This window comes from Macaca thibetana, chromosome 4 (genome assembly GCF_024542745.1).
Source record: "Macaca thibetana thibetana isolate TM-01 chromosome 4, ASM2454274v1, whole genome shotgun sequence".
NCBI classification, from domain to species: domain Eukaryota; kingdom Metazoa; phylum Chordata; class Mammalia; order Primates; family Cercopithecidae; genus Macaca; species Macaca thibetana.
Genome location: NC_065581.1, coordinates 17,746,993 through 17,772,909, shown reverse-complemented (window position 1 = coordinate 17,772,909; position 25,917 = coordinate 17,746,993). Strand labels below are relative to the sequence as shown.

Genomic DNA, 25,917 nt, shown 5'->3' with positions numbered 1-25,917 from the left:
CTCTTCTCTCCAGATATACTAAAATGTAATTTATCTACTTTGGGGATATATAAATAGATTAGTCTCTTTCCTCTGCAAGTATCCCAAACCTTGAAAAACTGGTGATTCTCCTTAAGAATCAAGCAGCACTTAGGTCTCTTGGAAGTTTTTGGGTTTTTTCTGAAGCTCAATGACAAGAATTTTAAAACAAACAAAAAACCTTTTTTTAAAGAAACGATGCATCGCTACATTGCCCAGGCTGGAGTGCAGTGACTATTATAGGAGTGATCACAGCGCACTACAGCCTCAAATTCCTGGGCTCAAGGAATCCTCCTGCCTCAGTCTCTCAAGTAGCTGGGATTACAGGTGCATGCCACCACTTCTGGCTGCTGCAAAATATTTTTGCATCTGACACAGGTTGAAGATACACTCTTCAGATGGGCTTGTTTGGTGGATTAGATTACGATTTTCAACTTGGAACATGAACAGGATGATAACAATGGGCTAAAAGGCCGGGCACGGTGGCTCACGTCTGTAATCCCAGCATGTTGGGAGGCTGAGGCAGGCGGATCACCTGAGGTTGGGAGTTCGTGACCAGCCTGACCAGCCCGACCAGCCCAACCAGGCTGACCAACATAGAGAAACCCCATCTCTACTAAAAATATAAAATTAGCCGGGTGTGGTGGCACATGCCTGTAATCTCAGCTACTTGGGAGGCTGAGGCAGGAGAATCACTTGAACCTGGGAGGCGGTAGTGAGCCGAGACTGCGCCATAGAACTCCAGCCTGGGCAACAAGAGTGAAACTCCGTCTCAAATTTTAAAAAAAGGCTAAAAAACAGGTAAGAGTAGACAAGACACATGAACATCCTCTTGCCCTCCACCTTATCTTCCCTTTGAGAAATGGATACAGAACTCCACACCAGATTTTGGTTCTATGGAAGGAACTCTAACTGGATGTTACCACTACAGGGGTAAGAAAGAAAGGGAAAAAAGACAGAGGATGTAGGAAAGAAAGTGACTTTCAGGGGGTTTTAGCCAAAACCAAGTCAGAGGACCAGTGCAACTGAGTACACAAGCAAAATACTGGCAGTTTGTTAAAAGACAGATTTCTAAGTTCAACTCGAGGGAGTCTGTAGGTCTGGAGTGTAGCCTGAGAACCTATGCTTTAAATATTTCTCATCTAGGCCAGGTGCAGTGGCTCACACCTGTAATCCTAACATTTTGGGAGGCTGAGGTGGACGGATCAGTTGAAGCCAGTTTGGGACCAACCTTGGCAACATAGTGAAACCTTGTCTCTGCTAAAAAAAAAAAAAAAAAAAAAGCTGGGTGTGGTTGCACACACCTGCAGTCCCTGCTACTCAGGAGGCTGAGGCAGGAGGATCACTTGAGCACAAGAGGTCAAGGTTGCAGAGACCTGTGATGGCACTGCTGTCTTCCAGCCTGGGCAATAGAGCGAAACCCTGTCTCGAATCAATCAATCAATCATTCTTATCTAATGCAGATGCCAGATTAGTGGACTACTATGGAAAGGTAAAAGTTAAACAAGTCAGGACCTAATTTTTAGTTCTGGTCTTGAAAAGAAGGCCTGAGACAGCCAGGCGTGGTGGCTCACGGCTATAATCCCAGCATTTTGGGAGGCCAAGGTGAGCAGATCACCTGAGGTCAGGAGTTCAAGACCAGGCTGGCCAACATGGTGAAACCCGTCTCTACTAAAAATACAAAAATTAGCTGGGTATGGTGGCACACACCTGTAATCCCAACTACTGGGGAGGCTGAGGCAGGAGGATCCTTTGAACCTCGGAGGTGGAGGTTGCAGTGAGCCAAGGTCGTGCCAATGCACTCCAGCCTGGGTGACAGAGCAAGATTCTGTCAAAAAAAAAAAAAAAAAAAGGACCCCAGGATGTTTAAAGCTGGTTAGGGTACATTCCTCTTTAGTGCTCCTTATCTTCTTTCCCCCTGCTTGCAAGCAGCTAAATTCTTTTGTGTTCATTGCCTTGGGGGAAGAAGCAGCCAGGGGGAAAAGGAAATAAATGTCCAGTATCTTCCAAAAACTTAAGCTCTTTAGGGGAATGGATACACAGGAAAAATGTTTGAGAGCTGGACAGTGGGGATGCTCAGGAAAATGGGCCTCCCTCCAGTCATCCTTAGGAAAAACATTGTCTAGGCAGAGAGAAAAATGTAGAGAAGGGAAGGGGAAACCCAGAGGACACAGGTGCCCTCGTGTCCTCTAGAGGGACTGTGTGCCTTTCCGTGGGAGAAGAGCCCTGGAGAGATAGTTTGTAGGATTCAATGGCAGAACAGACCCTGCTTCACTCCCCAAGAACTCCAGTAGAGCAGTAAGACCCTAGAGAGGTACAGGGTACGCCACCTTGGATGTGCCTGATCTCATTTGATCTTGGAGGCTAAGCAGGGGTGGGCCTGGTTAGTGCTTGGATGGGAGATCTCCTGGGAATACCGGGTGCTGTAGACTTAAAAACAAAAATCTGGAGAGAGTTGGCTACACTGTGCAAAAAGGGTTTGAGGGCTTAGCATGGAACAGAAACTGCAGGATGATGCTTGCGCCTGAGTAGAATAGGGAAGAATAGAAAGCACCTGGATTGAAGGGGCCACATGGACAGGAATGAGAGGGGCTCAGTAATAATTTGCAAAGACAGAGGACATCAAAGAACGGAAGCTCCCCCGCACCCCCAATCCCCGGCCCCACCCGCCACACACACACATAGCACTATGTGAGCTCTGGGAACAATTCTGGGAAAAGAGACAGGGACAGTGAGCCTTGACTTGACTGAGGTTATGTTCTGCCAATTCTTAAAAACAATGGGGTTTTAGGCCAGGTATGGTGGCTCATGCCTATAATCCCAACACTTTGGGAGGCCAGGGCAGGTGGATCACGAGGTCAGGAGATCGAGACAATCCTGGCTAACATGGTGAAACCCCGTCTCTACAAAAATACAAAAAATTAGCCGGGCGTGGTGGTGGGCGCCTGTAATCCCAGCTACTGGGGAGGCTGAGGCAGGAGAATCGCTTGAACCTGGCAGGTGGAGGTTGCAGTGAGTCGAGATCGCGCCACTGCACTCTAGCCTGGGAGACAGAGTGAGACTCTGTCTCAATAATAATAATAATAATAATAATAATAATGGGGTTTTGAAACGAAATTTTGTTGAGTTAAAGAGTATCAATTCCAGCCTAGGCAACATGGCAAAACCCTGTCTCTACAAAAATGCAAAATTAGCTGGGCATGGTGGTGAGTGTCTGTAGTCCCAGCTACTTGGGAGGCTGAGGCGGGAGGACGGATTGAGCCCGGCAGGCGGGGTTGCAGTGAGCTGAGATTGCACCATTGCGCTCCAGTCTGGAAGACCCTGTCGCCAGAAAAAAAAAAAAAAGAATATCAATTTACATTTATGGCATACCACGTAAGAATATCAATTTACATTTATGGTATACCACGTAAGTTGTGGATATAAGATTTATGTTTGCTGCACTGGAAGCTAATACAATGAATAAGAGTGACATCCCTTGACAAACTATTTAATAGCTTGGTGGGGTGGGGCTGGAAGAAGCGATGTGCTTGTGGTTCAGAGTTTCTTACAATTCCAGTAACTCCAAGCTAAAGAGCATGTGTAGAGTGCAAGTCACTCCAGTGTACACAACTGCTTGCTAATTCTAATTTAAGGCCAGACATGGTGGCTCAAGCCTATAACCCCAGCACTTTGGGAGTCTGAGGTAAGCGGATCACTTGAGGTCAGGAGTTCAAGACTAGCCTGGCCAAGAACCCCATATATACAAAAAAAAAAAAAAAAAATTGGACCAGGCGCGGTGGCTCAAGCCTGTAATCCCAGCACTTTGGGAGGCCGAGGCGGGCAGATCACGAGGTCATGAGATCGAGACCACCCTGGCTAACACAGTGAAACCCCATCTCTACTAAAAATACAAAAAATGAGCCAGGTGTGGTGGCGGGCGCCTGTAGTCCCAGCCGCTCGGGAGGTTGAGGCAGGAGGATGGTGTGAACCCAGGAGGCAGAACTTGCAGTGAGCAGAGATGGCGCCACTGCACTCCAGCCTGGGCAACAGTGTGAGACTCCGTCTCAAAAAAAAAAAAAAAAAAAAAAAAAAAAAAAAAATTAGCCAGGTGTCGTGGTGCACACATGTAATCCCAGCTACTAGGGAGGCTGAGGCAGAAGAATTGCTTGAAACCAGAGAGCAGAGGTTGCAGTGAGCCAAGATCCAAGATCGCACCACTGCACTCCAACCTGGGCGGCAGATGAGACTCCATCTCTTAAAAAAAAAAAATCTAATTTAAGGCATTTTGAAATAGGGCAAAGAAGTAGCATTGCCAGGTTTAGCAAATTAATTGCTTCATGCAATATTTGCAATATTGAGGACATACTTATACAAAAAATTATTCATTGTTCATTTGAAATTCAAACTTAATTGAGAGTCCTGACTCCAAGCCCACCAAGTTGAGGAGGGGAAACCATGACAGCTAATCTGAAGCTTTTATTCTGCAAATCGTTTAAAATCCTATGCAACAAATATTTCCAAAAGGAAATTTACCTGCATACGTATTTACTTAAAATACTTACAAGTACGAACACTTCTGGCTGGGCGCGGTGGCTCACACCTGTAATCCCAGCATTTTGGGAGCCCGAGGCAGGCAGATTACCTGAGGTCAGGGGTTGGAGATCAGCCTGGCAACATGGCGATACCCCATCTCTATTAAAAGTACAAAAATTAGCCAGGCATGATGGTGGGCACCTGTAATCCCAGCTACTCGGGAGGCTGAGGCAGGAGAATCGCTTGAACCCGGGAGGTGGAGATTGCAGTGAGCCGAGATCGCACCACTGCACTCCAGCCTGGGTGACAAGAGCGAGACTCCATCCCCAAAAAAAAAAAAAAAAAAGTGTGACCACTTCCACTTGTCCCTAAATGGCAGGACACATCCCATTATCACTTTTCCATCTGCAGAACACCTGGCCTTGTATAATTGTTAAATGCTATTCCCGAAAGTCTGTCATTCTGTGTGTATGTATTTATTAGAGACAGGGTCTCACTCTGTCACCCAGGCAGGAGTGCAGTGGCACGATCATAGCTCACTGCAGCCTCGAACTAGTGATCCTCCCTCCTCAGCCTCCTGAGTAGTAGTATGACAGGTGCATGCCAACACACCTGGCTATTTTAAAACTTTTTGGAGAGATGGGGGTCTTGCACCATTGCCCAGTCTGGTCTAAAACTCCTGGCCTCATGTAATCTTCCCACCTCAGCCTTCTAAAGTGCCTGTTTTTTTTTTTGAGACAGAGTCTCACTCTGTTGCCAGGCTGGAGTGCAATGGTGTGATCTCGGCTCATGGCAACCTCCGCCTCTCAGGTTCAAGCGATTTTCCTGCCTCAGCCTCCCAAGTAGCTGGGACTACAGGCACGTGCCACCACGCCCAGCTAATTTTTGTATTTTTAGTAGAGATGGGGTTTCACCATGTTGGCCAGGATGGTCTCGATCTCTTGACCTCGTGATCCGCCCACCTCAGCCTCCCAAAGTGCTGGATTACAGGTGTGAGCCACCGCGTCCAGCCAAAGGTCTGTTTTAAAAGTGCACATCCTTCTCCCTTCAGGTCACATTCCTATTTTGGCATAATCCCTCAGAGAAAGCACCATCTTGATCTGAGTCCCTAAAAGTGATTTTTCTGTTTACCTCTGATACTGCAAATAGTACATGGTCTCAGGTAAATTGTGTTTAAAAGCAAAAGGGAGATTTCAAGTGTTCTAGCAATAAAAGATTGTTTTAACAAGTTACATTTTGAAGTATTTTTTTTTCAAACACAGAAAACATTTGCATAACATGGAAGTTGTTGAGGGAAATAAGGAATTGTGAAAACTCCTATAAATATCCATTCATCCTTTCAATAAATATTCATTCAATTTGTGCCTGGCCTTATGGATACAAAATGTGAGGAAAACATGAAGTGACAATGACAAGGGTCTTTTCTTTCCCATGTATTATTTATTAGTTCTTCATTATTTACGACACCAGTAAGTGACACTCTGGGCTTCGGTAACACCATTTCTGCAAGGTATCACTCATCCTTCGTTCGTTTTTTTACAGCTTTTGGATTTTGGTCAACAAGAAGCCAATCTGCACCCAAAAGACTGCCTTATGGAGGGAAAATACACCAAGGGTGAGTTCAGGTTGGCCGTAAACCTAGCAGAATTTTTGATGGCATTTTCAGACATGTCTATTAGTGATAATTTGCCAGAATTTAAAATCTGCCCTCCCTCCTTGCTCATCTCAGCCTCCCTCTCTTCTGTCTGACATCACTCCTTAAACATTTCCGCTTTCCTTTTTCTATATTCCTTCCATATATAGGAAGTTTTCAGTGAAAAATTGCTAGAGAAATTTAAACAAGTGATCTGACCTGTTTTGTTTGGATCTGATGTAAAACTAACCACTGCACTTTTCTTGTTCTTTTCTTTAACTTAAAATTAGGATATCCCAGTCTCTACTAAAAAATATAAAAATTAGCCGGGTTCGGTGGCAGGTGCCTGTAGTCCCAGCTACTTGGGAGGCTGAGGCAGGAGAATGGCTTGAACTTTGGAGGTGGAGGTTGCAATGAGCGGAGATCTCGCCACTGCACTTTAGCCTGGGCAACACAGCAAGACACGATCTAAAAGAAAGAAAGGAAGGAAGGAAGGAAGGAGGGAGGGAAGGAAGGAAGGAATGAATTAAGGCAGAAAGCTTCTCAGAACTGTTGCATTTTTTTCCCCTCCATCTGTTTTGGAGTTTTTTTTTTTTTTTTTTTTTTTTTTTTGAGACAGTTTTGCTCTTTTTCCCAGGCTGGAGTGCAGTGGTATGATCTTGGCTCACCACAACATCTGCCTCCTGGGTTCAAGCAATTCTCCTGCCTCAGCCTCCTGAGTAGCTGGGATTACAGGCATGTGCCACCATACCCGGCTAATTTGGTATTTTTAGTAGATACGGGGTTTCTCCATGTTGGTCAGGCTGGTCTTGAACTCCCGACCTCAGTTTTGGAAATTTTTCAAAGGACCCTGTTCTAAAGTTAGTGATGCAGGGAAAAAGTCAGCTCCTCTTTGTTTGTAAACCAAAACCAAACCTTGAGAGGAGACTCTGCCGGTATGGGAGGAGGCATAGTTGTAAAGGCTGGGCCCTTATGTTGAGGAGTCGAAGAGGCAGAGCTATAGTGGACAAGAGTGAAGAGAGAAAAATGGCATTTGCTTCCCAATTGTCTACTCCTGGTGCCCCTTTGTGGATGTGCCTTCTCACTGCACAGCAGCAGACCACTACTTTGCAGAGTAAGTGCCAGCCAGCATGGATATCCAGTGTGAGAGAGACAAGTGATTAAACTCAAGCATCAGCAAGGATGAAGCTAAAATCAATCCTGGGTCTCAGCACTTCAGCTGGAAGGGATGGGCCTAAAAGCAGGTGCTTCTTGTAGGAAGTGCTTATGAGTCACTGCTGACTCATTGCAGGGGCAAGATTTTATGACCAAACAAGTGAAAAAGAAAATGTAACTGTTACTAATTGAAAGCATTGAAGTTATGGCTTGGGTTTAACTGCGGCTAGTAGATGCTCTTTGTTCCTTGGTTGTGGCCTCTTTGGAGACCTATGGTCTGCTTTGATGCTTTTATTCTACACATTGTGTGGGTACACAGTGGAAGCTACACCTTCATGGGGAGAGGGGGAGAGTTGGGGGTGGTTGTTTAAGTAGGTTTTGCTCAACGTCTGCAAAGTTGCCTTCAATTTGTTTGGTGACACTGCCTTTTTAATACTGAATGTAGAATGATATAACCTCACTCATCTTTGCTTTGGAGAATATTTGAAGAGTTCTTTTTATTGGTTGTTTTTTTTTTTTTTTTTTTTTTTTGGTTTTAAAGAAGTCTATTTTTGGTAGCTCATGATATCCTACTGTCGTTATAATGGATTCAAACAAGGTAAGCTACGTTGAGGCCACTGGCCATGGATTATAGGCATTGGCTTAAAATCGTCTTAACTAACCATTATGCTTGTGTAATTGCTCTGTTCAATCAACTCTGCTACCTGTGATGATACAGAATAAGAATGTGCTAAATCCAATTTTTAATTCAGCTAGTAGCCTAGCTTCCTTTGGAAATAGAAGCTAATGAAAATAACAGTTAAAAATAGTTCATTTCATTTCTGCTCACTTTGTGGTAAAAGTGAAAGTTACTGAATGGTAAATAAGAGGAAAAAATCTACATGATCAATAAGCTGTTGGCTCATCAGTTCTTACTTAAATTGTTGGTTGGTGTAGATTAGTAAGGAACAGAAATTCCTAAGCCTGCTCTTTACAGGAACTTCAGTTACCTCATTATCTTGCTTTGACGTTTAACTGTTCACATGAGCAAACATGCTTCTATTTGGCCTATACAAGGGGTGATGTATGTGAGTCTTTTAAATATGATTTTTCATCTTTTGTATTGCACAGCTTTTTAGGCCTTCTCTATTGCAGGAGTTAAGAACAATAGGCATGTTGTGGAAAGAATACTATCGATGACTCGCTTCTGGAAACTTTTAGACTAACATATCCATTATTGTTATCAAATTGAACTTTTCCAGAAGTAATGTTTGGAGAAAACACCGTGTCCAATTATTGTCTTAGCTTCATAGCAGCTATTTAAGAGGTCAAGCTACTAGAGGTAGGTAATCTAATTGTTTTTATGATTTGTCAAGTAGAAAGCTGCTACCATTCCTGTCTTTACAGTTTAGAAAAATTAGTGTATTCCAGATATTAGATGCTAATCCGAGTCCAAGAATATTCCCTCCTAGAGTGCCTGCTTGCTTTTCTACCTTAAAAATAATTTTGTGACTACAACAGAAAGAGAAAAGTCATCGTAATTCTAAGAAAGTAGCCTGATATCTCTTTTAGAAATTTATCTCTGCTCATAGCTTCTTGGATTAGGGTTTACTTTACATCCATGTTTTTTGTTTTTCATGAATTAATTCTAAAATAAAATTTTTCTTTTCTTTTTTTCTTTTTACAACCAACCAAACAACCAGCAGTGACTAAAAGAAAATTTGTATAAGAAAAGGATACATGGGAATGAGCAAGGGGTTCTTGAAATATCTATGCTTAAGTATATTTCATAACTAATGCTCAGTTTTAGACCCTTAACATTTCAGATGTTAATAACTTCTGCTAGATTGCCTTTTTCCTTGGGAAAAAAAAGTTAATGAAAATAATAATTAAAAAATGGTTCATTTCATTTCTGCTCACTTTGTGGTAAAGGAGAAAGGTACAGAATGATAAATAAGAGGAAAAAAATCTACGTGCGTATAAGCTGTTGGTTCATCAATTCTTAAAATTGTTGATTGTTGTAGATTAGTAAGGAACAGAAATTCCTAAGCCTGCTCTTTATGGGAACTTCAGGTACCTCATTATCTTGCCTTCAAAGTTAATCTAACTTCAGATCAATAACTTCTGGTGGCATGGTTAAGTTTTGAAACAATTCTCCTAGAATGTAATACAGTTCACCTGGTGATCTTGTTAACATGTAGATTCTGATTGTGTTGGCCTGGGATGGGTAGAGCTGCTTTAGTCTAACAAGCTCCCAGGGGCTGCTGCTGGTGCTTGCCGGTCAGAGAGTAGCAGCAAGAGGTCAAAAGTCACTGTTTGTTTAAACTGGGTAGTTCGTGCTTGTCTGGTGGTGGTGGGGTGATGTATATGTTAGGGTTGTTTGCATGTGAACTGGTTTGCATGCTTCTGAAAAGAAATGTCTTAATAAGTTAGGGTCTGATAAACTCGAGCATTCTCTACAAATGCTTTTTAAAAAGAAAGAAGCTTAGTGTTAGCAAACTAAGGTTTGCAAATGTTTTAGTTTTACAGACTGCAACCTTAATAAGTTCAATTTTGTAATGTAACTGATGAATTATATTAATAAACGAAACTAAACCAATTGATTTCTTTTTTTTTTGAAATGGAGTCTCACTGTGTTGCCCAGGCTGGAGTGCAGTGGCACAATTTCGGCTCACTGAAAGCTCTGCCTCCTGGGTTCACACCATTCTCCTGCCTCAGCCTCCCGAGTAGCTGGGACTACAGGTGCCTGCCACCATGCCCAGCTAATTTTTTGTATTTTTAATAGAGACAGGGTTTCACCGTGTTAGCCAGGATGGTTTCCATCTCCTGACCTCATGATCTGCCCGCCTCGGCCTCCCAAAGTGTTGAGATTAAAGGCATGAGCCACCTGCCTGGCCTTGATTTCTTGTATGAGATAGATTCAACAGCATGTGTTTAGAATTTAGGGTAGTTTTTTTGTTGTTGTTGTTGAGACAGAGTCTCACTTAGTTGCCCAGACTGGAATGCCGTGACGTGATATCGGCTCACCACAACCTCTGCCTCCCAAGTTCAAGCGATTCTCCTGTCTCAGCCTCCCAAGTAGCTGGGATTACAGGGATGTGCCACCACACCCGGCTAATTTTTGTATTTTTTTAGTAGAGACGGGGTTTCACCATGTTGACCAGGCTGGTCTCAAACTCCTGACCTTGCGTGATCTAACCGCCTTGGCCTCCCAAACTGTTGGATTACAGGCGTGAGCTACCGCGCCCAGCCTGAGTGTAGCATTTTTAAGGTGAATTATCAGTGATAAGTGCTAATGATTAATAGATTATAAAATAGTAAACTTTAGTATAACTCAGTAAATGGTAAAGTGTAGCATACTATGTAGACAGAGATTGTTTTACAGTTTTGTATACTGACATACTAAATGCCAAGACTAGAAACCAACACTTAAATATCTCAATAAATATTTGTGTTTTAATGAATTAATCTCAGTTGATTCATTAACTGTCTTAAATGTTAGGAGGGGATTGCCTTCCTACATTTGGTTATTATTTCATCCAATAAAACTGAATTTCCATTCAAGATTGAATTTAAAATATGCCTTAAACTATAATGTAATGTACATAAACACATATATACCAAAGCCTAGTATACACTGATACATGTAGTCAGGAAGAGGAAATATATGGCATGTTGGAATCAAGTGATATATGTAGTTAATCAAAATTTGCTCATATTAGTTAATTAATTTAGTCTTAAGTGTTTATTCCTAAAAGAGAGAGAACACAGTAAGGTAATGGGAATATAATGATTTACATCTTTAAATATCTTCCCATTGTGTGGCTCTTCTTTCCCTAAAGTACAAGCAAACAGGGAACAAATAAATAAATAAATCCAATAGCTTCATTTTCTTTATTTTCTTTCTTTAGAGATGGGGTCTCACTCTGTTAGCCACGCTGGACTGCAGTGGTAAGATCATAGCTCACTGCAGCCTTTAGACTCCTGGGCTCAAGTGATCCTCCTGCCTCAGCCTCCCCAGTAGCTGGGACTACAGGTGCACACCACTATGCCCAACCAATTTTTTCATTTCTTTGTAGAGAAGGGGTCTTGTTATGTTACCCAGGCTGGTTTCAGTCTCCGGGCCTCAAGTGATCCTTCTGCCTTGGCCTCCCAAAGTGCTGGGATTACAGGTATGAGCCACATGCCTGACCAGGAATATACTTAAAAATAATAAAGTATAGTATCAACAGGAAATTGCAAGCAGTGCCTGTTTAAAAAAAAATACATAAACCAGTAATAGCCACTTTTCATTATGAAGTATTCTGTACTGTACATAATTGTATGTGCTCCACTTTTACACAAATGGCAACACAGTAGGTTTGTTTATACCAGCATCACCACAAACATGTGAGTAATGTGTTGCAATAAGACCTTAGGACAAAGACAGTATCAATAGGCAACAGGAATTTTTCAGCTCCTTACAGGACCACCATTGTATATTGGGCCCACTGTTGATTGAAACATTGTTATGCTATGCATGACTGTGATAATTTGTTTTAATAGACATCATAGCAGATACATTTTGTTTTGGTAGAGTGAAATAACTACATAAAACTTCCTAACTTCTTGTACTTGTCATCTTTAAACATTCCTTTGGCCAGAATTGTATTATTACCTTCTGAAGAATGTATGATAGCTCTTTTTCAATCTAGGTTGGGCTTAGACTAAATTGTATTTCATTTTTAATTAGTGGATACTCCTTATCTATTAGAGATAGGTCAGCAGCCTATTTGCTAATTTATAACTGGCAGCTGGTTACATATATATATATTTTTGTTTGTCTTGTTTTAGTTTTTTAATTTTTTTGATAGGGAGTCTCACTCTGTGACCCAGGCTAGAGTGCAGTGGCATGATCTCAGCTCACTGTAACATCCACCTCCATGGTTCAAGCGACTCTCCTGCCTTCGCCTCCTGAGTACCTGGGACTATGGGTGAGCACCACCACGCACAGCTAATTTTTCTTTTTTTTTTTTTAAGTAGAGATGGGTTTCACCATGTTGGCCAGGCTGGTTTCGAACTCCTGACCTCCAGTGATCTACCCGCCTTGGCCTCACAGAGTGCTGGGATTACAGTTGTGAGCCACTGTGCACGGCCCCGGTTTTTGTTTTTTTTTTTTTTTTTTTTTTTTTTTTTGAGACAGAGTCTTGCTCTGTCGCCCAGGCTGGAGTGCAGTGGCACGATCTCAGCTCACTGCAAGCTCCGCCTCCCGGGTTCACGCCATTCTCCTGCCTCAGCCTCCCGAGTAGCTAGGATTATAGGCGCCTGCTGCCACGCCTGGCTAATTTTTTGTATTTTTAGTAGAGACGGGGTTGCACTGTGTCAGCTAGGATGGTCTCGATCTCCTGACTTCGTGATCCACCCACCTCGGCCTCCCAAAGTGCTGGGTTTATAGGCGTGAGCCACCGCGCCCAGCCTATGCACGGCCACTTTTTACTATATTATATGGGGAAAAAATAAAGAAGTTTCGAGAAGGACTATTGTGGCAACAAGCTTTTCATGAATTGCAGTGTCTCCCAATGTGCCATTTGTTTTGGCTGAAAAAACTAGGCCCATGTTGAATGCAGATTTCCTCCTGTCTCTTATTCCTTCTTTGCTCTCAAGCCTGGCATGACTTCCAATGATTCAATCACATGAACGTGAGATTAATATATTATAGTTCCCTCAAATCCTATTTTACTTCCAAGAAATAAAAGAATTGTGGAAATGGGTAAAAAGTTGAGAGCATGGGTAAAAGGAATGTGGATTTTCCCATATCTCCTCAAGTTCTACCAATCTTCTATTTCTGAAGCATTGTCTACATTTGGCCCAATTCTTTCGCGTCTCTCTTCGTTTCAAAAGTTGGCTGTGAAGGGTGTCCGGCACATGAAAGAATGGCCTCTAAGAAAGGGGTGAGCTTTGATTCCAGTCAGTCCTCTGTTCTGTGGTGGAAACTCCTGAGTCTGATAGAGTGAAGAGGGCAGATGGGATGTGGCTACAGTTTAATCTCCTCTACATATAACCCAATTAAAGATTCAGGTACAGATCTTCCCTATGAGTTAACTTATCGTGAATTACTTTACTTGGCTATCAAGTATCTAGCTATGGATTTGTGGAAGAGTAGGATTTCTGCATAGGAGGAAGATAGCACTTGAGGGAAACAATTGTCTTTAAGAAAGATGAAGTGCTTCAGGAGGAAGAGGGGACATACTTGGAGAGTTTAGTGGGAAGTTAGTGGTGGAAGGAGGCATGAAGCTAGGATGGGAGAGTGGAAGAGAAAATAGATTAATTTTGTTTATCATATTTGGCAACTTGTCTTGATTTTGATGGTTATGGTCAGAGGTGCCACTGAAAGCCATTGATGTGTACACCTATGCTTGGTATAGCATAGTTTCTTTAGGCACTGAAAGGTACAAGTTCAAAGGTACTAGAAGATTGGCTTTACAATTTCACTTGTATGATTTAAACCGTGAACCTGAATTGTGCAGTTGGATTTTGGAGATAGTATAAATGTCTTGGAACTAATTATTTATATCTGATTCTTGGTTGATATTGGATGCTTTCTATCTAAGCAGTTATTATGAACTAGATATACATTCATCCTTTCACCAGACCACTGCCCTGTGAGGTCAATATTCACTCTATTTGCAGATGAAAAAACGAAGCTTAGAAACAGGATCAGTGGGCCGGGGGCGGTGGCTCACGCCTGTAATCCCAGCACTATGGGAGGCCGTGGGCGGATCACCTGAGATTGGGAGTTTGAGACCAGCTTGACCAACATGGAGAAACCCTGTCTCTAGTAAAATACAAAATTAGCCGGGCGTGGTGGCACATGCCTGTAATCCCAGCTACTTGGGAGGCTGAGGCAGGAGAATCGCTTGAACCCTGGAGGTGGAGGTTGCCGAGATTGCACCATTGCACTCCAGCCTGGGCAAAACAAGAGAAAAAAACTCCATCTCAAAAAAAAAAAAAAAAAAAAAAAAAAAGAAAGAAACAGGATCAGTAACTTCCCAAAGGTTACACAGCTAGTAAGTGGCAGATTTACAGTAAATTGACTGGGAGTGGTGGCTCACACCGGTAATCCCAGCACTTTGGGAGGCCAAGGTGGGTGGATCACTTGAGGTCAGCAGTTCGAGACCAGCCTTGCCAACATGGCGAAACTCCATCTCTACTAAAAATACACAAATTAGCTGGGCGTGGTGGTGCACACCTGTAGTCCTAGCTGTTTAGGTAGCCGAGGCAGGAGAATCACTTGAACCTGGGAGGCAGAGGTTGCAGTGAGCCAAGGTTGCGCCACCGCATTCCAGCCTGGGCTACAGGGCAAGACTGTCTCTCAAAAAAAAAAAGAAAGAAAGAAAGAAAAAATAAGCTTTATAGTAAGTCTAAGATTTTTCACAATAGATTTTTCCTCCCTAATCATTTGGCTATTTGTCTTTAACTCTTACAGAAAAGTTGGGTTATAGTCCTGGCTTTGATTACCCATCTCAGTGTCATTGATTGTGCCACCTAAATTTCTCTGGACCTCTTGTCTGGTTGGTTGAATGAGAGGGTTGGACTATGTAATCACCAGGGCCTTTCTAATCGTCAACTCCTAGAATATATATTTTGTGGATTCAGTCTTTGAGTCTAGTTCACTTACTCAGTTTCCTAAATACAATGCCTTCTATTTGGAGCAAATACGGTATACTTTTATTAGTAAGGATGTATCTATCACTTACCTCTAATGTTAGCTGACTGTATGGGTTAAAATTGTAATCATTCATTGCATTTTTCGCCTATTAGTAAATATACATGCTCTCCATAGAAGATCACGTCTGCCTCTCACAACAGCTTTATAAAACTCCCATTTTATGGAGGAGGAAGCTAAGGCTCAGACGGTTTTGATTCATCCAAGGTCAAATAGGTTGGGTGGCGGAACCAGAATTCCAGCCCCGTGTGTCTGGCAACAAAGCCTTTATATGTTTAAATAAACATTAATGAAGTCGTATATATTTTCTAATTCTAAGGATCATGGACATTGTTTTTCAACCACAGATTTTTTTCCTCCTTCTTAAATCATTAGCTCTTTGATTTTACTATCTGCTTACTTCCTGCCCACTTAACCAACCGACAGGGAGGAGAGTGGGAAGAAGTTACTGTTTTTATGTTAAGTGCCTTTTCAGAGTCTAATTTACAACCAAGAACGGCAAAAGTACCCCTTGGCTTTGTGCCTCTGCGGCGCTCCGGGGATCTCCTTCCCCGTCCCTCTCCCTTTCCGAGAATCCGCGTTCCGTTGTTGAACTACGTTTCCCAGCGTGCCGCGCGGCCGAGAGAGTGGACTCCATCAGTCCTTCCTCTTTGCCTATCAGCTCGTCGTAGCATGATGATGCAAATGCGTCGGGCGCCTGTGAGTGACGACATTCTGGCTCGCGACCGCGGCAGCCGCCTTAGCCGCGGTAATAGGCGCAACGGCGGCGGAGGCTGCAGGGACGACGACGACGGCGGGGCGGGCGCTGTGCGCACAGGGGAGGGGTAGGCGGGCGGCGCCAGCGGCTTCAACTGCGGCAGCTACGGCTAGGGCGACGGAAGAATCCCCACCAGTCGGCGGTCGAGTTAGGCCTCAGCACCGCCGGGAGCTGTTCGTGCTGTCCTCTGCGGGAGATCTCCATAGAGACCGTGACATACACAGAGGCGGGGGTCCGCAGAGGCGGCGGGACCGGAGCCTCCTCGGCCTCTGCGGCCGCCACCCCCTTCCCCGCTGCCAGCACTCACCCTCTCTCCGCTCCTGCTCGCAACCTCGCGGTTCCTGGGGTGCTTGTGCCCACTGTGTGGACAGCTCGGGCGGACTTTTGGGCCGGGGCCGGGCGGCGGGGGGGGCGCTCTAAGGCCTCCGCCTCTGCCTCTCCCGCCCCCTTACCCGCCCCGGAGCGGGAAGCGGCGGAGGCTCCGCCATGGCCTCGGGAGCCGGAGGAGTCGGAGGGGGCGGTGGCGGCAAGATCCGGACGCGGCGTTGCCACCAGGGGCCAATTAAGCCTTACCAGCAGGGGCGACAACAGCATCAGGTATGGGACCCCGACGCCGCGGTGGCCTGGCGGGTGGGGAAACTCGGCTGGAGGGGACGGGCGGTTCGAGGCCCCGGCGCCCCACGTGGAGCAGACAGGAGGGCCTGAGGAAAGGCCCGAGTGAGGCTTCGGGGGAGCTCAGGCCGTTGGGGGTGGCGACGGGAAGTGGGCTGAGACAGGCCCAGCCTTGCGGCGCACACGTGTGGTTTGGGCCGCCTTTCCCCCAACCCTCTGGGTCAGGGGTTTTCCCAGGCAGGCTCTGGGCGGGAAAAGAAATTGTAGGCCCAGGATGCGCGCGTTTCTTTCTTTTTTGGCGGGGATTTGGAGTTTGAGGGTATTACTCACGTCCTCTCGAGGGAGAAAGGAAAAGTTGTGGTTGATTGCCCTTGTTGTTTTCTGTTGTCCCTCCTTTAGTGTGTGTGGGGAGTGGGCTGCCCCGAGGAATCTTAACTCTGGGGCAGACGGGGAGTTGTGGGGGGCGCTGTTACATGGAAAGTGGAATAACTTAGTCTCAGCCTATGAATTAATTCTCGGTTTCCCCTGCCGGTGTTCCTCCTCGTCTTGAGAGCATTGGCTTAGGTTTTCTTAACCGGGTTATAGTTAACCGTGGCACTGGGGCATTTTGAAAGTCCCTCTCCACCCTTACGTCTTTTCTCTGCTGCGCGACTCCCCCCCCCCCCACCCCCGCTTTTATTTTGGAGGCTGGAATTGGCCATTCTCCACAGTTGACCAGGACTCCAGCTCTGATCTCATACACAAAATATTTTAATATTATGAGGCGTATTCTAGAAGTTTAGTTACTTTTGACGCTCCAGGAATGTTGGTGATCTTATAGTTTAGCCAGTGTATGAATTCGTGGATGTTTAAAATTATAAAAAAAGATTATCGTAATTGTAAATGAGGTAGTTGATTCTGAGAAAATTCCATTTTTAAAATAATTGGTTGTTAGAAGGATTGAATAGGAAAATGTTAACTTATTTTAATAAAGCCACTTAAAAATTTATCAATGATACTGAGGTGGGAAGTGTGTGTTTTAAATTTGTTGAAAAACAAAAGTGTAGCAAAAGGATCTGATAACTTGTTGCCTACTGTTAAAGGTAGACTTCCTAGATTACTTTATTCTGGATGCTAATAAATATTACACACTTTCACATGGTTGATGTTGTTAAATTGTGTCATTATCAACAGATTTGTAAAAGTATGGGTCGGGCGCCTTGGCTCACGCCTGCAATCCCAGCACTTAAGGAGGCCAAGGCGGGGGGATCACGAGGTCAGGAGATGGAGACTATCCTGGCTAACACGGTGAAACCCCGTCTGTACTAAAAATATAAAAAAATTAGCCGGGCGTGGTGGCGGGCGCCTGTAGTCCCAGCTACTCGGGAGGCTGAGGCAGGAGAGTAGCGTGAACCCTGGAGGCGGAGCTTGCAGTGAGCCGAGATCGCGCCACTGCACTCCAGCCTGGGCGACAGAGCCAGACTCCGTCTGGGGCGGGGCGGGGGGGAAGGTAAAGATTTGAGGACTTTTTTTTTTAAGTTTTCTTAAATGTTTTTTATTTTGAGGGAAATGTTTGAGTAGTGAAAATCGTGGCTCAGGTATTTTAAGTCGTTCTCTACTGATGGTTAGGTTTGGCATTGTTATTACTTCTACCAATTTTCCCCGAGATATATATGTAAAGTACTTAGTTTTCAAATTTGTGAAGAACAGGGGTATTTGCAAGCAGATTTAAGATTAGAATTCAGGTCACAAGCCTGGCCATTTAACCTAATCCTTCTATAGAATGGAAGTTAGACATGCATGCTTTCTTTTCTCCTATGAATGCCTTTGAGTGCTTAGATTTTCTTGTATGACATGTATAGAAAAATGACGTGTTTTAAATATAGGTCATTGGATGGTCTGGATAGAGGTTAGAAGGGAATTAATATTTTCCAAATGTCTGAAGTTATCACAGCTTATTTTGAAATGTACTTAGATAAAATAAAAATCTAATTTTGGGGAGACGATGCCTTAACAGCATAATACCTATGATCCAAGGTGTCTTAGAGTTGATATGGCTTCAGGCTGTGTAGTTTTGTTTTAAATCTTGATAGTTTATCATTGCCCCTTATCTAAAATACTTTTGCTTCTTGCTCTGGCTATTTAATTAAAAAAGAAAACATATTTTAGCTTTTGAATTGGGAATTAAAGGTATTTAGGGGTTTCTTGATCAACACTGTAGGTGCTCTTTAATATTGGCAGAAACTACCATTACCCAAGAAAAGTATTCAGGTACATTCAAAAGAATACTCTATTTTTTTTTTTTTTTTTAAATCTTAAAAATAAGGGCTTTCTTTAGTCCTTATTGAGACTTTGGTGAACATAGGGTCTACTCACTTGCTGTCTACTATCCTAGACTGTGAACTGGATGTTTTGCAGCAGCTGCTGAGTCATCATGAAGCAAGCTTCATGACATGGCATGTTTTATACTCATGTTATTTGATTAAGTGTCCAAGGGTTTCTGAGCAAAAATTAAGCTTTTGGTAGTATAGCGGAAAGCTGAAGTAAGAAACAGTGAGAGGTCTGGTGCTCTTACTTGATGGATGTTTGCCAGTGCCTGTCAGGGCAACTTGCTAGTACGGTCACCCAGTACCTGTGACTTCTGCATGTGTTCATTTGACTTGTAATTTCCTGTTTTGACTTCTGGATTTAGCTCTCCTGGGAAATGCTATAAGTTTACCACTTTCCCTCTTAAGCTCTGATTTTTTTTTTTTTTTGAGATGGAGTCTCGTTGCGTGGCCCAGGCTGGAGTGCAGTGGTGCAATCTTGGCTCACTGCAACCTCCGCCTCATGAGTTCACGCCATTCTCCTGCCTCAGCCTCCCAAGTAGTTGGGATTACAGGCATGCGCCACCACACCTGGCTAATTTTTGTATTTTTAGAGACCAGTTTTCGCCATGTTGGTGAAGCTGGTCTCAAACTCCTGACCTCAGGTGATCCGCCCACCTTAGCTTCCCAAAAGTGCTGGTATTACAGGCATGAGCCACTGTGCTGGGCCCAACTTCTGATCTTTAAAGTGTCATCTTGCATGAAGTCGTGCAGACAAATTCATTGTCTTGCTCAGATAACTGAAGGGTAATAAGGGTAATAACTCTTATGAATTGTAGAAGCAAATATGAAGAACATCCCTGAATAATGCAAGCTGATCATTCTCACTTGCCTTCTCCCTTACCCCTTTACCTTTTTGCCCAGATGCATTTAGGAAATGGTGTCATTTTTCTTTTCTTTTCTCTTTTTTCGAGATGGAGTTTTGCATTTGTTGCCCGGGCTGGAGTGCAATGGCGCAATCTCGGCTCAGTGCAACCTCTGCCTCCCGGGTTTAAGCTATTCTCCTGCCTCAGCCTCCCGAGTAGCTGGCATTACAGGCATGCACCACCACACACGGCTAATTTTATATGTTTTGTACAGATGGGGGTTTCTCCATGTTGGTCAGGCTGGTCTCTTGGCCTCCCAAAGTGCTGGGATTACAGGCGTGAGCTACCTTGCCTGGCCAGAAATGGTGTCATTTTTCTAGTTGGGAGTGAATAGGTCACTGAAAAGAATGTGGTTAGTTCCTGTCTTCCTTTCCCATTTCCTTTTTGTTCAGATCCTCAGGCACAGAAAGTCAGCGCTTTGGAGAGGTTAAGCTGCTTGCTTTTCTTAGTAGCCACTACAAAAAACTTGAGCCCATGGGGAAACCAGAACCTTGCCTCTGGCAGAACTTACTGCCACCTCCTGGTGAGAGGAAACCACTTATATTTGCCCTTTTTGACCAGGGGAGGGGATGGGGGTGTATGGGGAGTGTGCTTCAGACATTTATCTTCTGGTTTAGAGCTAAGGGACTCCGCCTTTAATCCTACTTGATATGGTTTGTCTTACAAGTCAGTTCCTGCATTTAGCACCTCCCCCCCCCACCCCCCAGACGGAGTCTTGCTCTGTTGCCCAGGCCCTCACTGCAACCTCTGCCTCTCGGGTTCAAGACGGAGTCTTGCTCTGTTGCCCATGTCCAGCTGGTCTTGAACTTCTGACCTCCTGATGCCTTGGACTCCCAAAGTGCTGGGATTACAGGCGTGCAATCTTGACAAGCATGAGCCACTGTGCCCAGCGCATTTAGTTTAGGTTTGTTTTTTGTTTGTTTGTTTGTTTGTTTTTTTTTTGAGACACTGTACTGTAACCTCCGCCTCCTGGGTTCAAGCAACTCTCCTGCTTCAGCCTCCTGAGTAGCTGGAATTACAGGCATGCACCACCACGCCCGGCTAATTTTGTATTTTTAGTAGAGATGGAAGTTCTCCATGTTGGTCAGCCTGGTCTTGAACTCCTGACCTCAAGTGATCCACCTGCCTTGGCCTCACACAGTGCTGGGATTACAGGCATGAGCCACTGCTTGGCTATTTTTAAAAAGGGGAAGGAAACCTCTTTATCAGTAGCTTAGATCAGGGTTCAGTAAACTTTTTCTGAAAGGGACACAGATAGTAAATTTTAGGCTCTGCTGTGGTAAATTGTCCTTTGTTTTGTTTTTAACAATCCTTTAGCAAATGTAAAAACCATTCTTAGCTTGTATGAAAAAGGCCAAGGTCTGAATTTGGCCCAGCCCACAGATCATGGTTTGCTATACCATGGTTTATATGATAATATAGTTTTTATTTGTTTTGGTAGCTTCTTTGTGATACTTCATCCCAAATAAGTATGTCCTGCCTGGTGTCTGATAGCTGGAGTGTCCTCAGATTTGAAAAGGAGGGATATTTAGAGGTTGAATATTTAAATCATTCCAGAAGTCACCAAGTTCTTGACTTTTATTTTGTCCTTATTTGCTTTATCCTAGATGCTTAATCAGTGGGAATAGAAGTGGAAACATTGATAGGATTGGATAATTGATAGGATAGTTGTTAGGAAAAAATTGTAGTGTGGTGGAGTCAACCTGAGTTTGGATCCCTGTTCTACCTGGACTTGGACGAGTTAATTTATTCATCTGTAAAGTGAAAATTGTTGTGGAGGTTAAATGGGACAAGTGGAGCTTTTAGAACAGGACCTGGCATATGTATATAAGTAAGGAGTTGTTTAAAATTGAGTCCTTACTATATATATGCAATTGAGATTTGAAATAGAACTGTTTGATTTAGGGTCTTTTTTTTTTTTTTTTTGGGAGACTAGAGTTTTATTTATTGAAATTAGCCTCCTGATTTAGGGTCTTCACATTGTCTCTGAATTTTCCTGCTTCTTATCAGAGGTTTTTTTCCTTTAGGTGACTAAATTCAATAGTTGCATATATTAAATAGTTTAATACAAAGTAGGTCTTTTGCTTGTGATGAGAGGTTTCATGTGGTATTATATTAATTACTTAATTTTTCTAATAAGTGACAAAAAAGCCCACTTGCTGTATCCATTTTCTGGGAAATCCCTGACAAGGCAGGTATCTTAGTTTGAAATAAAATAAAAACTGTGGTCTGATGTCACTAATTAAAACTGTTTTCTTTTCTTTTTCTTTTTGAGACAGAATCTAGCTCTGTCACCCAGGCTGGAGTGCCGTGGTGTGATCTTGGCTCACTGCAGTCTCCGCCTCCCAGGCTCAAGGGATTCTCCTGCTTCAGCCTCCTGAGTAGCTGGGATTACAGATGTGTGCCACCACGGCTGGCTGTTTTTGTAGTTTTAGTAGACATGGGGTTTCACCATGTTGGTATGGTGGTCTCAAACTTCTGACCTCAAGTGATCTGCCCTCCTCGGCTTCCCAAAGTGCTGGAATTACAGCCACCACCAGCAATTACAGTGCTGGCATGAGCCACCTCGCCTGGCCAAAATCATTTTCCTTAGGCACAGAGTATTATTGCAAAGATTGTAATTGTCTTGTATTTTTTTCTTTTTTTGAGACGGAGTCTCGTGCTGTCACCCAGGCTGAAGTGCAGTGGTGCAATCTTGGCTCATTGCAACCTCCGCCTCCCAAAGTGTTGGGATTACGGGCATGAGCCACAGTGCTGGGCTAGCTTGTATTTTCTTTTTTGTTTTTTAGACAGTCTCTCTCCATCTCCCACGCTGGAGTGCAGTGGCACGATCTCCACTCACTGTAAGCTCTGCCTCCTGGGTTCATGCCATTCTCCTGCCTCAGCTTCCCAAGTAGCTGGGACTACAGGCGCCCACCACCACGCCCAGCTAATATTTTGTATTTTTAATAGAGATGGGGTTTCACCATGTTAGTCAGGATGGTCTGGATCTCCTGACCTCATGATCCACCCACTGCGGCCTCCCAAGGTGCTGGGATTACAGGCATGAGCCACCGTGCCTGGCCCTGCTATCTTGTATTTAAAAAAAAAGAAAAAATTATTTGTAGCTATTTAGCTTATCTTCATGGTTGCAATATATTTTTAAAAGATTCTTCTGTGTTGGGAAGCCTGGTTTCAAGTCTTGCTGTCACATACAATTTGCTGTCAGAAACGGGATGATAGGATGCCTTTTCTAACTATAGATATTTCAGTTTGCTTGAGTTTGCTTATCTTTTTCATAGTGTGATTTAAGAAATAAACTCTTACTCCCAATTTTCAAACATGTTACATGAGAAAAAGTGTGATGGTATCTTGTAGGTAACTTTTAGTGAGTTTAACTACTGTGAGCTTTTCTTTTTTTTTTTCTTTTTTTTTTAAGACAGTCTCACTCTGTTCCCCAAGCTGGAGTGCAATGGCGCGATCTTGGCTCACTGCACCCTCTGCCGCCGGGGTTCAAGTGATTCTCCTGCCTCAGGCTCCCAGCTAATTTTTGTATTTTTTCGGTAGAGACAGGGTTTCGCCATGTTCCCCAGGCTGGTCTCCAACTCCTGGATTGAAGCAGTCCCCCCGTCTCGGCCTCCAAAGCGCTGAGATTACAGGCGTGAGCCACTGTGCCTGGACCTGAATCAAGTTTCAATAATCTGAATTTAACATCCAAATCTAAGACATTATTGGTTGTATTTTATAAGCCTATGCCATTCAGCAGCAAAGTTTACCCTATCCAATCAGTCCTAGTCTTCTAGCCATTTAAAATATTTTTCTAGCTAAAGAATTAAAAACCTACTCCCTGGGAGAATAATATTGCAGAACCTTAAAACTGATGATGGACTGTATTTGATATTTATAGTTAAAGATCCAGTGAAATTATTTGAGAAAGGAGATTTTATAATCTAAATACTGCTATGGATAATGTGAAGAAAAGGGAGTTGAACAGACCTGAAGTCAAGAAAACTAATAGGAAGAAAAGAGCTTTGTATATGAAGAAGGAAGGATATATAGGAATGACAAGGAGTTGGCCATATTGAAAAGATACCTCTGGTTATTCATGTGAAAAGGTTTATAAGAATGTCCTTAATTACAAATGAGTTCTGAGTTAGTGTTGTAGAGTAGCCTTCCCCCACCCCAGCTGCCTTTCGTTAATCCTTTTCTTTCTTTCTTTCTTTCTTTTTTTTTTTTTTTTTTTTTTTTTTTTTTTTTTTTTTTTTGAGATAGAGTCTCACTCAGACGCCCAGGCTGAAGTGCAGTGATGTGATCTTGGCTCACTGCAACCTCTGCCTCCTGGGTTCAAGCAATTCTCCCTCCCTCAGTCTCTCAAGTAGCTGGGATTACAGGTGCCCGCCACCACACCTGGCTAATTTTTGTATTTTTTAGTGGAGACAGGGTTTGGCCATGTTGGCCAGGCTTGTCTTGAACTCCTGACCTCAGGTGGTCTGTCCGCCTCAGCCTCCCAAAGTGCTGGGATTACAGGCATGAGCCACTGTGCCCAGCTCATTAATCCTTCAACTCAGGTTAAATACAATTTGAAAAGCTAATGTAGTCATAGTTCCTTATACATTGAATGTTCTTGATGTGTATGTAGTGTTGAATTCTAATCCCCAGATTGGATTTTTAATTAGTCTAAATCTCAGTGGCATTTTTGACATGTTTTGCCAAATGAAGAACCATTCTTTCTTGGAGAGAGAATACCCAGTGGATTTAGCCAGTTCACATTCTAAAATTCACTCCTTTAATCCTTGAACTTAAGTTTATTATTTATGAAGTGTAGACTTTGCTTTAGGGCCACAGAGAGTATTTTTTAAGATTTTATTTTATTTTATTTTATTTTATTTTGAGACAGTCTTGCTCTGTAGCCCAGGCTGGAGTGCAGGGCCACGATCTTGGCTCAATGTAACCTCCGTCTCCCAGGTTCAAGCGATTCTCCTGCCTCAGCCTCCTGAGTAGCTGGGATTACAGGCGCACACCACCCACCCAGCTAATTTTTGTAGTTTTAGTAGAAATGGTATTTCACCATGTTGGTCAGGCTGGTCTCAAGCTCCTGACTTCAAGTGATCTGCCCGCCTTGGCCTCCTAAAGTGCTGGGATTACAGATGTAAGCTACCGCACCTGGCTGTTTTTTAAGATTTATTTATTTACTTATTTTTTATTTTGAGACAGAGTCTCACTTTGTGGCCCAGGCTGAAGTGCAGTGGCACGATCTCGGCTCACTGCAACCTCCGCCTCCCGGGTTCACACCATTCTCCTGCCTCAGCCTCCCAAGTAGCTGGGACTACAGGCACCTGCCACCACGCCTGGCTAATTTTTTTTTTTTGTATTTATAGTAGAGACGGGGTTTCACTATGTTAGCCAGGATGGTCTTGATCTCCTGACCTCGTGATCCACCCACCTCAGCCTCCCGAAGTGCTGGGATTACAGGCGTAAGCCACCACGCCTGGCCTTTTTTTAAGATTTTAATGCCATTTTTTGTTGATTTTTGTAAGTCCTTCATTAATTTTGCTTCCTTAGCTACTGTTATGTTTCTCTTTCTTTAATTGACTTTGTGGTATTTATACTTCCAGAGGATGCTTCAGTTTCTCTTTGTTTTTTAGATAGCTTCACAAGTTGTGTTTTAGGGGAAAGGATATTAATGTGGCAACAAAAAAGATAATTGCCACGTATAAAACTGTTATACCAAGTAAATGTATTTCTTACCTTTGAATTCTAGAATTGTTAGTGTTCTTTTAAGAAACTTACCTCAGAAAATGTACTTTTGACCGAGTGCAGTGGCTCATGCCTGTAATCCCAGCACTTTGGGAGGCCGAGGCGGGCGGATCGCCTGAGGTAAGGAGTTCGAGACCAGTCTGGCCAACATGGTGACACTCTGTCTCTACTAAAAATACAAAAATTAGCCAAGCGTGGTGGCAGGTGCCTGTAATCCCAGCTACTCAGGAGGCTGAGGCAAGAGAATTGCATGAACCCGAGAGGCAGAGGTTAGAGGGAGCCAAGATCACACCTTTTCTCTCCAGCCTGGGTGACAGAGCAAGACTCCATCTCAAAAAAAAAAAAAAAAAAAGAAAGAAAAAAAACAGACCTTCAGGCCCAGGCTGGATTTGAATTCCTAGGCTTAAGTGATTCTCACACCTGAGCCTCCGAAGTAGCTTGCCCCAGAATAGTCACATATGGTAATAAGGTGTTGGTTAAGCAGTGCAGCTGTAGAGAAATTAAACCCATGCACCAGTGATTCTATTCACTGTGTCGACCTGGTGCCTGCTCCCACAGAACTGATGCTATAGTGGAGTCCATGGACAGACTGTAAT

General features: G+C 43.5%; 1 protein-coding gene across 4 annotated transcripts in view; it reads left to right on the top strand.

Moving 5' to 3' along the window:
- The window catches only part of NUP153 (nucleoporin 153), a 108,671-nt gene that overhangs the window by 203 nt on the left and 82,551 nt on the right, over nucleotides 1-25,917 (top strand). For 3 of the 4 annotated variants that reach the window (XM_050788049.1, XM_050788052.1, XM_050788048.1), the window contains exon 1: nucleotides 15,410-16,359. In XM_050788049.1, the coding sequence (XP_050644006.1) occupies nucleotides 16,249-16,359 (111 nt within the window). In that variant the 5' untranslated portion in view covers nucleotides 15,410-16,248. Of the gene's footprint in view, nucleotides 1-6,075; nucleotides 6,149-15,409; nucleotides 16,360-25,917 lie in introns of those variants that run through there. The other variant, XM_050788050.1, reaches the window with a different exon arrangement.